The sequence below is a fragment of the Pseudochaenichthys georgianus genome, chromosome 5 (genome assembly GCF_902827115.2).
Source record: "Pseudochaenichthys georgianus chromosome 5, fPseGeo1.2, whole genome shotgun sequence".
Lineage (NCBI taxonomy): Eukaryota > Metazoa > Chordata > Actinopteri > Perciformes > Channichthyidae > Pseudochaenichthys > Pseudochaenichthys georgianus.
Genome location: NC_047507.1, coordinates 5,556,038 through 5,569,490, shown reverse-complemented (window position 1 = coordinate 5,569,490; position 13,453 = coordinate 5,556,038). Strand labels below are relative to the sequence as shown.

The 13,453-nt window shown below is 46.1% G+C and overlaps 1 protein-coding gene across 12 annotated transcripts in view; it reads right to left on the bottom strand.

Moving 5' to 3' along the window:
- Nucleotides 1-386: 386 nt before the first annotated feature.
- Nucleotides 387-13,453, bottom strand: part of foxp1b (forkhead box P1b) — a 200,736-nt gene continuing 187,669 nt past the window's right edge. For all 12 annotated transcript variants that reach the window (XM_071203045.1, XM_034082450.2, XM_034082453.2 and 9 more), the window contains 6 exons: nt 13,121-13,197; nt 12,171-12,272; nt 10,354-10,475; nt 9,508-9,577; nt 8,574-8,740; nt 387-4,400 (listed from right to left, as the gene is read on the bottom strand). In XM_071203045.1, coding sequence (XP_071059146.1) covers nt 4,262-4,400; nt 8,574-8,740; nt 9,508-9,577; nt 10,354-10,475; nt 12,171-12,272; nt 13,121-13,197 — 677 coding nt within the window. In that variant the 3' untranslated portion in view covers nt 387-4,261. The remainder of the gene's footprint in view (nt 4,401-8,573; nt 8,741-9,507; nt 9,578-10,353; nt 10,476-12,170; nt 12,273-13,120; nt 13,198-13,453) is intronic.

Genomic DNA, 13,453 nt, shown 5'->3' with positions numbered 1-13,453 from the left:
CATCAGACAGTCTTAAGACCTATATGTCTGACACAACATACCAACATCTACAAAACAAAAATAAACTGACACAAACAAAAGCAGCAGCAGTCACAACCTTGTGGGGTAACCAAATGTGATGACTGTTATATTTGACCCCCATAGTTATAGAACACTTCTGTCATGTATATTGCTGCTGAGGACCAGTAACTAAAACTCAAAGAGCAATTCTTAAAGTGATTATCTCTCATATTCTGACCAAAAAGGCAGAACTCCGATACGTTTGAACCTGTAACCCAAACAGAAATGTAATGCATTTAAGATGACGTCTTAATTCTGCACAGCCGTTCAGGAAGAATCGATACCTCCACGCACACTGCGATACAAAGAGACACTTGCAGCCGAGGATCTGAACAACCAGCATTTTATTGCATGTTTAGAATGCTCACGTCAGTCATCGCCACTGACTACAACAGAGTGGTCTGCATCAGACAGACGAGGAATGATGAGGAGGTTACAGACTCATGGAAGTGATGACAATAATATTTCTCTATAAAAAAAAGAAAGAAAATAAAATAAACTACAGAGTACATCTTCAAAGGAAAAACAGAAAGTAAGAGATAGAAAAGCTGCAGCGGGATGAGAGCACCGTGACAGCTCCTGCCCCCCCCCCCCTCTTCCTCCCTCCCCCTCTTTCTGGAGAGAGTGTGAGAGGGGGGGGCGATGACAGCGGGCTGGATGGTCGGTGAAGGATGAAACAATGGCGATTTTTTGTGCCAGCGTGTGATGTCGGGGATCTGATGCCACACGGCCGCAGTTTGCAGGGCGTCTGACCTTTGACCTGTCCGCTGTGCTTGTTTGACTCATTTACAATGACCCTTTGAGATAAAAATATAAATATCTTGATGCCGAACAAAATACCTACATGACATGGATGAGAAGGACACATCTTTGATGCGTGCGTGAAGTGAACGAAACAGAAAAGCATTTAACAATATTCTTTACATCTTGGCACTGCATATTTTTTTTTTACTTTTTCCTATTCATTTCATATAAAATATTAGATTGTTACACCCTTATATTATTACTGACCACTTAAAACATATCCCCCCCCTCCCCCTTCTCTGTGACCCTGGGATTAGTCATGCAAGATATCTCCGTCTCGTAGAGGAAATATACCTGTGCCCTTTCTCTCAGAGCGGTCATCTGGAACATACAGCCACAGAAGGCAGTGGTTGGACCATCAAAAGGAAGTATCAAAAAACAGCTTCAACACAAAGAGGGACAAATCTGTACAAAATGCTTAGGTCAATGATAACAGAGAAAAGTCTGTTTCTTCTATATTACAGTTTTAAAATCCAAAATGGGGATAATCTCCCCCCCGGCCTGCCCAGATGTCTGCATGGATGATTTTTTTTTTTTTTTTTTTTTTTTTTTTTTAAAGCAAGGATTACAAAGTAAAATACATTTGCAGCACAGTTTTGCTATTCCAATACATACAGCAGTTTTTTTTCTCATAGCTATTTCATAGTTAATACAAAGCAGTCGCGATAAAGCAATAACACAAATCTTTTGATCTTAAAAAAAAAGAAAAAAGACAAAGAGAGGAAGAGACTTTACCGACATGTATGTACAACCGAATATTGGAACGCCCTTAAAACAACCCATGGTTACGGCGGAGGACAGTGACAGGAGGATGAACAAAAGGCCTGAGGTTCGGTTTGGCAACAGATGATGATGAGAAAAGGATGAAACCTTTGATAAACAAACTCTAATTTTATTTTTTGTAGTTTTCTCTCGAGCATCAGACTACACATGCAAGACACACTAAGTGCAACCGAGTGAAATGTTTATTTGTTTCCCCTCATTTAATTGAATCAGTCCCTATAGGTTTGAACCGAGGTATGCGTACAAATGTTTTTTTCTCATGCTGTTATCTTTAGTAACGTCGAGCTACACATGCTGAGAATGTTTCTAATCTACCAGCGCTTCTCCTCCTTCTTCGATCCCAAACATGCAGCCAGATGAACGGGGGGGGGGGCGGCGTGTGGATGAGCTTGGCTGTTCTCACGGTCCGAGCTGAAACTGACCCGTCCCACAGCTGCCTGGATATTAAATACTTCTGGAAACCACAGATTGCCCTTCTTTTAGTTTTTTACTTAATAAGCGGTGAAACAATAACAATAAAAACTGCCATAAAGTACCTTGTACCCAGCTTATTAGTTGACAGGAGTGTTTTTTTTTTTTAATATAAAAAAAGTAATAAGAAACTGAACACAATCGTAGCCAAAGATATGCTTAAAACCCCCCGAAAAAGTGGCGTACAATCATTTCAAAGGATACAAAATAAAGAAAAGAGAATCATAGCATGGTCCAGTTGAAGTATCCGTTTACATTGTTCCCTAGCAAAGCTTTTTCCATTTACCGGTTTATTTTTCCTCGTCGATTTTACCCTCTATGTTGAAATCTCCCTTTTCCTCTCACTGGCCCAAACACGTTTTTCCTAATTTGGTCATCGGCCGCTCCGTTTTGGTCACTGCAAACATTACTGCAGCCGTCCCTTTTCTTCACGCCCCTTTGGTTTGCAATAATAGATGAAGGAAACACCAGTTTGAAGAGCACCCCCCCCCCCCTCATTGATTCTTTCTCGAGGAGAGATATTTGGCCTTATCTGATATTGCATGGAACACACAACATTGACTTTGTAGTTTATCTTTGGTAGTCACAGAACAAGATATTAAACATCCACAGAAAGAAAAAAGAAACCAAAGAAAAATTATAATAATAAATAAAAAGTGGTTGATTGCAGTCTTGAAATTCATGGTCTAGTAGAGATCTACCTAAGCTGAAATCGCTGCGTCACAATGAGGAATTGATTCAATGCTGCGGATTACAACTATGTTTGGGTGACATTGAACATCAAAGTATCCACATTTAAAATAAATGGCATGTACTGTATGTTTGGGCCCTTTACGGTAGCTGTCAAAATGCTGGAATGTGCGACGTCTGGGTCTTATTGCAAGTCTTCATCCTCACTGAAACTGGTCGTGCGCGGGACACAAATAAAAGGACAGGGAATGCACGTTTATCACCAAGCACTGAATGGAATTACAGCGTGGAAACAGAGAAGAAGACACGTCTGATTAACAATGGCAGGTTGCCTTCAGGAACCACAATTAGTTGGTCTAAATCATGATCTCTCCGGCGCACACCTGACGTGTCCGTCCTGCTTTGGATTAAAAAAGAAAAACTGGTAAGTGATCAGAAATGGTGCTGCGGCTCGTCACGCTCTGCCGCGAGGGGCTGTTTTTAAGTGTACTTCCATAAGGGTGAATCCATAAGGGTGAATCAGAACCTGCTGTCATTCATCCGCATCTTAAATTAAACTTCATTGATGCGTGGAGAGAGCCTTCATTACGAGTAGTGCATTGCCAACGGACTTCACGAGCAGGTGGGGGAGGGGCGGGCGACACATCGGAGTTTTCTTTCCCCTTTTCTTTTCTTTGAAGGTTCGTGGAATAAATGACAGACAAATACTACTCGGTACGCGACATTCGGCTTCATGTGTGTGTACTTAAAGAAGAGGAAAAAAAATCATAAACATTCGTCATCAAGTGCTGACCACACACAGTCTCCGCAGCATGGGCATGAGGTCTGATCAGGTTAGAGAGAAGGGACATTGGAAATGGAAAAAGACACATCATGTTGATACTTTAGAACAACAATAAAAACAACAAAAACACCCGAATAAAAACCCACCCGATGGAATCAAAGCGATGAAGTGTTGAAGGCAGTGACAATGAACACAAGTCGTTTACACACACACGGTGTAAATTAAACGTCAGTCACTCTCTCTCTCTCTCTGTGTGTGAGTCTGTGGTCAGATGTGTGAGAGAGGGAGAGAGAAAAGGGGGGAGACGACCCCCTCTCGCAGTCCGCTGAGTGCAGTCCGTCCTGGCTGCGCGGCGAATAAAGGTCTCTGACCCTGAACGCATCGCCCACGTACCAAAGGAGTCCATCCCACACGGGAGTAGAAATGAAGTTTCACTTTTTAAGCTTTACTTAAATCAGAAGTAGAAATAAATCAGGAAAGAAAAGTGTGTGTGTTGTCATGGCACTAAAAAAGTGAACCGGGAGACACTTGAGCGCCGAGACTGCAGTTCAGTTTCTGTTATCTGCCGAGCGTTTTTCTTCCTGTCTCCCAGATTACCCAGACTGCCTCTGAGGCCCCGGGGAGGATGGAGGGTTGGGGGGGCGGTGGGAGGTGGGGCCCCTGCTGGCCTTACAGCATGTCGTCGTGGCCCTGGTCGTCGTCGTAGTCTCTGTGGTGATCGAAGTCCGGACTGTGATTGGCGGTCGTTACCAGGGAGAGGGGCCCTTCGTGGTCCTCGGGGTCCAGCGGCTCCTCCTTAATGTGGTGCCTGCAGGGGAGAGCAGAGAAGATATGGCTCCGATTCTTTTAGCTTAATAACCCTTCAGAACGACAGGCCTGATTCTGTTTATAGAGGCGGAAACGGGAGAACAAAAACAAACGTCTGGCTTCACTGAGAGCCTCGCCGGTGCTCGTGATCATTTTCCTTTGAGGCAGTCCCATCCCGGGAAGAAGCTGCTGGCTTCTTTTATTTTTTTTGTGGCAAGCGACAACAGGGTGCTCACTTGGAACTGATGAATGAGGGAGATTAACAGCGCGAGTGGAGCGCAGGAGAGAATGGAGTCGGCCGTTGTCAGCCTCCTGGTGGCGGAGGATCAGCGGCGCGCTGTGTGTTCCCCTTCCTGCTCGTTAACATGCACAACCTGCGAGGCGGGTCTCCAGAGGACGACCCCGCGCCGGCTTCTATCATTAATCAACTTCAGGCGAACACAGCGGCCAGACGCCGGCGCTCTCAACTCCAGAATTAATGCATATTTTCAAGCGAGTGTCAATACGCGGGAAGAAAGGCGCTGGCAGGAGAGGCGCAGTCGGCACGACACGGCGATAAGAAGCAGAGCCCTTATGAGAATAATAACGCTGTCACTTGTAAACAAGGCGAACACATGAGCCCCCCCCCCCCACCCCCTTTGCAGCTCACAGCCCGGGCAGAAGAGCCGCTAAAGAGATGAGATCTGCCACATGTCTCATTACATGAAACAGAGCAGGGGGGGAGGGAGGGGGCCTGGCGCTCTAACCCGCGAGAGGTGGAGGTAGAGAGGTGGAGGTAGAGAGGTGGAGGCAGAGAGGTGGAGGTAGAGAGGTGCCAGGAGGAGAGGTGGAGGTAGAGAGGTGGAGGTAGAGAGGTGGAGGTAGAGAGGTGGAGGTAGAGAGGTGGAGGTAGAGAGGTGGAGGTAGAGAGGTGGAGGTAGAGAGGGGCCAGGAGGAGAGGTGGAGGCAGAGAGGTGGAGGCAGAGAGTAGAGAGGTGGAGGTAGAGAGGTGGAGGCAGAGAGTAGAGAGGTGGAGGGAGAGAGGTGGAGGTAGAGAGGTGGAGGTAGAGAGGTGGAGGCAGAGAGTAGAGAGGTGGAGGCAGAGAGTAGAGAGGTGGAGGCAGAGAGTAGAGAGGTGGAGGTAGAGAGGTGGAGGCAGAGAGTAGAGAGGTGGAGGTAGAGAGGTGGAGGCAGAGAGTAGAGAGGTGGAGGTAGAGAGGTGGAGGCAGAGAGTAGAGAGGTGGAGGTAGAGAGGTGGAGGCAGAGAGTAGAGAGGTGGAGGTAGAGAGTGGAGGCAGAGAGTAGAGAGGTGGAGGTAGAGAGGTGGAGGCAGAGAGTAGAGAGGTGGAGGTAGAGAGGTGGAGGTAGAGAGGACAAGGCACAGCGTTCTTCATCACCGGAGCCGAGCATTTGATTTGTTCGCACCGGGACGTCTTGTGGGATTTGCAACCTTTTTTTGTCGTATGCTAACGAGCTAACAACGAGCTAACTGACATGTTTTTTAAAAAGAAGGGGGAAAAAGTAAAGTCAGCTTTAAAAAAAAATCTAAATAAATCCACAAGCAGCCTATGAAGGCGCCGAGCATTCGATTGATCCAAACGGGTCGGCGTGTGGCACTTACAACCATCGTGTCGTATGCTAACGAGCTAAAAAAAGCAGGCTGAAAAGGTAAAGTCTGCCTCCGTGGCCGCTGGGACTTGTTTTAGTGTAAATATAACGCCATTGAAACCTAACCCGAACACCGGAGCCCATTCGATTCATCCACACTGCTACGTCACTGTGTCGTATGCTAACGAGCTAACTGGCATACTTGTGTGTGAATTCTAAAGAGGTTGGGGGGGAAAGTAAAGTCAGCTTCTCTATCAGTTTCACATCAAAGCAGCTCCAAAGTGCCCCAGGTCTGCTGAGGCTGCGGGGCACGCGTGACTTCGTTATTATCATGCTATTGAACTGCTGATTCCACACTTTGCTCATAATGAGCTTTCCGTGGATCCCCGTCTGCAGTGCTCTGGTTTCTGTTGGCGTCCAGAAGCTGCGTCCGGCGCACGTGGACAACACATGTCGGGATGGACGTGTGCTTGGAAGTGTGTGAGCCAGGGCATCATGGCGAGTTATGGTGCTACTGTGTGCAGTGTTGGAGGAAGTAATCAGAACCTTTACTCGAGTATAAGTACCGTGTAAATACTCTGCTGCAACTTAAAGTCTTGCTTTCAGACCGAAGCTAAACTGATGACAATAAAGCAGGGTTTCACAGCCTTACCGGTGTACGGTTGCTCTCATGTGATCTCTTGTTTATTCTATAGCAAGGCATCATCAATATGTTTTGTTCGCTCTTGAAAAATAGATTTGTAATCTCAACGAGACTTTTACCTGATTAAATAAAGGATATGTTTGTGACGATTCTACTTTTTTCTGAATTTCTCAGGGAAAATACCTGGTTTTTCAGCAAGCTGTCGCATTTTCCAGCTGATGCTATACACATTAAATACTCACACATGAACATACAATGAACCTTCATTCATGTGTTGTAAGTTTCTCATGTTGCACTGCACAGGAGAGCATAGGACTAGGTGTATAAAGTAGAATATGTGTCTCTACGATGTAGTGGAGTATTAGGAGGCAGTACATATACAAGTACTAAATGCACAGTACTTCACGTTTTAGCTTAAGTGCAGCGCTTCATAGTCACTGTATTACATTCCACCACTGACTCTATATAACATATAAAGCGGGTATGTTTTAGTAATAAGAGAATAAAGTTCTTAAAAAGCTAAATAAAACAGGTTGAACTCTTTTTGTGCTTATATACATAATTATGGACGTGTGTGTGAGCTGCCTGAAGACAGCGCGGAGGGAGGAGCGCGGTGCCTTCAGGGCCCGCACACCCATCCTGTCTCTGCTTTCCTGCTCCACAGCCACGCTCGCAGCTATGTTCCCAGTGATTAGGGATGGCACTTCCCTCCGTTTGGCCACGAGCTCATCACGGCACCTTTTTTAGTTCCCCCCAAAGCTCAGACGTTCCAGGAGGCCACCCCCGAGCCGGTGGTCTGCCCCACATCTGGAAGCGATGCGGCGCGCGCTGTGTTATTGTAGGCTTCAAACTACTTAGCAGACACTCCTATACAACAAGTCAACGGGGAGCTGCGGTTTCCACGCCGACCGCAACTTTCCTACACGAGAATCTTGGACGATGTCCTGCAGACTAATTACGCTTTTGTGCTGTTGTTCTGTCTCCGAGGCGTTTACGATCGTGTCGGAGCCAGCAGCTCCGTCTCTCTGCGCTCTGGCATTCTGTAAATATTTTAACAAATTGGAATCATGGCCGGACTCAGACTGACACAGAGGAGAGTTCATAAGCTCGCTGTTTAAATAACTAAGGGGCTTATCTTCCTTTCCTTTCAAACATGGAGTCAAACCACCAACAGGAATGTCTTGTTGTCAGGGAAGGAGAAAACACAGAGCTGCAGCTTCTGCCTATTCTTTTCTTGTTAATCATTTGGGTGAAATACAGTAGAAATATCCCTTCTAGTTTCTTCAAAAGGCTTTTTTCTCAGTCCGAAACCCAAATATATTCGCTTGAATATTCATATGTGAGCGATTAGAAATGGCATTTCCTGACATTCAAGAAAGAAAAAGGACTTTAACGATTAGCAGGTCAGCAAAACAAGCTTCCAATTGCTGTTCTGGTGATCGTCTAAAAAACATTAAGACATATTGGAATGATGTCGGGCCTGAACCAGACGGCGCAGAGGAGAGTTCATCAACCCATTGTTAGAACAACACGGGGCTTTTCTTCCTTTCTGAAAGGTGGAGTTTCCTCTTTCAGCGGGGCGGCCGGCTGCAGCTCTGGCCGTGACCCCACACACACACACACACACACACACACACACACACACACACACACACACACACACACACACACACACACACACACACACACACACACACACACACACACCACACACACACACACACACACACACACACACACACACACACACACACACACACACACACACACACACACACACACACACACACACACGATATCAGCCGTCCTCACTTTACTTATTGTCCTCGTAGCTCCTCTCTTATCTCATGCCATGTGTGAAGTCACTCCAGAGCATTATTTAGTCAGCTAGCATCTGAAGCTGTAGCTATAAGGGGGGGGGGGGGGGGGGGGGGTGCCACTCACATAGCTGGCAGGGGCGAGCGTCCCGGGCTGCTGTCGCTGCCGTTGCTGTTTCCATGGTCCATCGCCCCGTTCATCTCCTCGCGGAAGGCCTGCGCCAGCGAGTGGAGGGTGGGACTCCCGATGGAAGCAGTAGTGTATAGAGGTATGTTGTTTTCTGCCATTGAAGCCTGAAAAGCAAAGCCCGGGGCATCAGGATGTGGAGCGGAAGAGGCTCGTCAGCACTTTCTCAGCCGCCCATCACTTCTTCACACCCCCTTCAAAAACAGAGGAGATTTCTTTCTCCTTCTTAATGTCTTGAGTTCTGAGTGAGGCACAGTGGTGGCATGTACATGTACAAGTACATGATATACCTCACTGCATATGATCACATCTCATTATGTATACCTCAACGTGTGTAGTAATAGCACGATGCAGCTTTTAGCTCTACTTCTGGTTCGGTGATAAACCGCATGTTTTGGTCTCGGGACTCTTTTGAATGAAGTTGATGTTAGTATCTAATTTACAAATACCATGTACTTGTACCTTCATATTCTGAAGTGAAATCTGCAGATATTACTTACACAAGTTTATTTTAGTAAGTTTATAATTGCAGGACAATAAGGTTCATTGTCAGCTAATGTTATTTTATATAATCTGCGTTAAATCAGGGAGAAACTCGTATTTATAATATATACGATGATCTTATAGTGTGTAATGGGTCGCTGCGTAGACAGAAAACTACCCTCGTTTTTAAATAGGAGCTAAAAAAAGAACATCACAGAAATGTTAACCCGTAAAATGCAATATTTGCATTAATGCAGCATAGATAATAATCCAAAAACATCATATGAAACCAGAACATATGTATCCAACTGACACACTTTGACTCAAGGTTCTGTAACTACAGGAAAGCAGTTCTGTGAGCAGCTGCGCAGGAGGTCAGAGCTGTGCCTACCTGGAAGGCCGCAGAGAGGGTGGGCCCGTAGCCCAGGCTGGTCTGAATGTTCTTCACTAAGTTGGGACTTCTGCAGAGAGAACAATCCGATTACAACCACAGACTCGCGTCTCACCTCGCATGCATTCCTCCGCTACGGTGTCTTCTTTCATAAGAGGAAATCAATGCACTTTGTAGAAGTACTAAATACATTTACTGGTGTAGTAATGTGGCTCTTAAGATGTTCAATCACTTGACAATACCACACAACTGTCTTTGAGAAAATGGAATTGATGGAGGCAAAGCATGATACATGAACACACAAAAAAAGCATGATGGCAACACTGAGAGGAGGGAGGGAGGGGGGGGGGGGGGGCATGCAAGCGGGGACGGGGCCTCTGGAGGTGGGCAGGCGGAGGTGCTTACTGTACGTCAAAGCTCTCGTCGGCGGCGTGTTTCCGAGGCCGGCCTCTCTGAATGTGGCGGCCGCGCTTAAACTCCCCATCGTCAACGGTCCAAAAGGACCCACACTCATCCTCTACTCTCACAAAGCACTTATGCAGGGAAAGGTTGGTGCGCACGGCACCCTGGGAAAGCAAACCAGCAGCAGCAGCAGCAGCAGCAGGAAGGGAGGCGAGGAGGGGAGGGTGGGGGGAGGCGGCCAGATGCAGATGCAGTGATTGACGAGACAGACGGATAGACAAGACACAGGAAAGGGGAGAGGGTCAAAATGGAAGCCATTGTGGGTTATGAGGCATCACCGTGGGGGGGGCCAAAGCAAGCGGACGTTACGGCACACAGACGACATGAGGTGGGGCGTTTCCATAGAGACAGACGCTAGGTGGAGGCTGGAGGACCACAACCTACCCACTGATCTTTTGAGGCCGTCTCTTTTGGAACTCTAGTTCGTCGACTGTCCACACAGCCCCTTTTACGTTTTCTACTCGCACAAAACACTTGTGAAGACTAAGATTATGCCGGACTGCGTTCTGCAGTTGGTGTCAAACAGGAAGACAGGAGAGAGAAACAGAGGTTGCTATCAGTACAGGACACGGCATGGGGGAGACATATCAAAGAGACATCTTTTCTGGATGAAACCTGAAGGAACACAATAAATACACCACAGTGTTATTGGCAGGGAACGGCCCTGACGTTTCAAATGACTTAAACAACATAATATGTATCAGTATCCATGGCGATAGAGGTAATGACATCATTCTTTCTTAAGTGCCCCTCTCTGATCAGAGAGATAGAGAAACTCAACACTTTATTCAGAGGATTCTCACCGACTAGAAAAAGGTTCTGGTCATTTCCCCTTGACAATGTGAGTGTGTGAGTGTGAGTGTGAGTGTGAGTGTGAGTGTGTGTGTGTGTGTGTGTGTGTGTGTGTGTGTGTGTGTGTGTGTGTGTGTGTGTGTGTGTGTGTGTGTGTGTGTGTGTGTGTGTGTGTGAGCTGTGGAATCCAGTGGCTGTAACACACGAGGTGCCCCTATGGAAGGACTGTCAGCGAGTGTGAGAGCGAGGTGGTGTGTGTGTGTGTGTGTGTGTGTGTGTGTGTGTGTGTTAGCTTAGACTTCAAAGAGCTTTATCACTGACTGTTCAACATGGGCACTACACTCCAACAAAAAGTGGACGTTAATTAAATGTATTTTGTAAACAGTTAAGATGTAATTGTATATTAGTGTATTAGGTGGAACCTGTTCACAAAATACATTTAAATAAAGTTTTGTAAACGTTTTATTTTTCCGAGTGTAGTATTCACCTTTTATTAAGAATGTGCCAGTATTTACAATTTGATATGTGTGATCCGCATATTCTGTTATCATATTTTAAATCTATTATTATCCAGAATGTCACTTTGCTGTAATACTATTTAGACATGCGGGATGTTATGCGTTATTCAGGTTTGAACACACGGCCTGTTTCCAGCCAGTGCTGAGCTTCGTGTCCAAACCACCGAGAGAGGAACACACTTACTTTCAAGACTTTTATATCAACATGTGTTTAGATGAGTGCGCATATTGCAACACACACTTTCTCAAGAGGGGTGTGTGAAGGACGGAGGAGGCACGCTGTGTTCCCAAAGTCAAACAAATAAGACACAAGTGGAAATATTCCTGTTCTGAAAGCCGCACGGACTAAAGTCTTTTTATGGAATACAGACAACAAATCTGACTTCTGTCACTTACTCATTTAAATCCACTCATTCCTGGCATTTGTTAAGTTGTTGTTTTGTTGTGTGTGTGTGTGTGTGTGTGTGTGTGTGTGTGTGTGTGTGTGTGCGTGTGGCAGAAACAGAGTGTTCCTTCTGAAGTGTGTGTGAGAGGCTCAGCCAGGAGTCACTGGCAGAGTGCTGCTGTGTTAAACTAATGCCACCCACCACCAGAACATCCCAACATATTACAGGGAGACTTCTTTTCTCCCCCCCCTCCCCCTCTCTCTCTTTTCTCCCCTCTTTTCTTTTCACAAGAATGCACATAGTCCTGCTCTTTGGCTTTTCTACGTGGTTTCCTTTGTTAGTTTAAAGGGTGGTTCATTTGGACAGAATAGAGTGGAGCATTGTAAGGCTTCTGGTAAAGGACACTAGGGCGCTGGATATCATTTAATTCTCCACAACACGAACACAACGTCTCCTTCTCTCGGTCTGTCTGGTGCAGGGAGGTCGGGAGGAGAAGTCAAATTACCTTCCACGTCGCTGCGTTGCGTCTAAAATATGCAAACATTCGCGTGAACCAGTTGTAGACTTCGTTTAGTGTTAGCTGCTTTTCTGGAGACTCGAGGATGGCCTGGATGAGGGAACAGCGACAGAAGCAAACATTTAGCATCTCGCTCCCGTCACAAAGGGATCAATAATTCAGGTGTGTGTGTTCTCTTGAGGAAAACAGACAAACAGAAAGGAAACGGCTGAGCAGTCTAAAGCACAGTCAATAACTGCAGATGTGAATATATTGTTCCTCTGTGGGTAAGTGAAGGGCAAGTGGAAAACATTTCTCAGGCAGATTACAGCGCAGCAATTATGGCTCAGATTAATTCCTGAGATCCCAGATTACGGTGGCCCGGCGATAATTGACTGGCCATCTGAAAACAGGTCCATCGCTACTGTTGTGTGAAATGAATTTGGTAATTATCACAGAATTGCTTAATCAAATGCGATGTTTTTTCTTGAAACGCTCTCATTTGAAGATGGTTAATCTGCCGCTCTGTCGAAATTGCATTTTAACAAGGAGAGAAATAAATCCAACAAATGACTACCGTACTTTTCGGACTATAAAGCGCACCGTCATATGAGCCGCAGCAGCTACATTGTCCATCTGTCTTGCTCTCGTTCTGTCTCTCGGTTCCACTTTTACTTTGGCGCGCTACCTGTCTCGCTCTATTCCGGCCTCCAGCTTTTCCCGCCGCTTAAAGGTGGCGGGCGCGGACCGGTCCTAGAGCCCATAGCGTTAAGGTGGTTAATTTTACCTGTAAAATCCATAGATTTAGGAGGTTCCCTAGTGGCCGTTAGCTGTACAAACAAAATGGGGGAAAAAGTCGCGGCTTATAGTCCGAAAAGTACGGTAGTTTTCTTGAACAGCCGTGTTTCTAAGCGGGGTGGAGGATGTTAAGAACACAACACTTTAAAAAGAAAGCTCACCTGTCTTATTAGCGAAGCGTACGTGAACGGCGGTCGAACCTCTGCATTCATGTAAAACTCTTTGTTCTGACTGAGATCTGCACACAGGGAAGGAAGCATGGAACACAATGAGCACGTGCCATCAGTGGATGATAACGCACATACTGGCATGACCACAGGTCTCTCTCTATGTGTGTATAATCTAGGGCTGCAACTCATCTGCCTATCATTTCCCTGAACAATCATTTGGTCCAGAAAAGTGAAACATCCACCCCAGCCGCCTTACAGGTATGAAAAAGGAAGACATTGTGTGAGGACACGTCTCATCATGTGTTGATGTCAAGGTGGACCTGT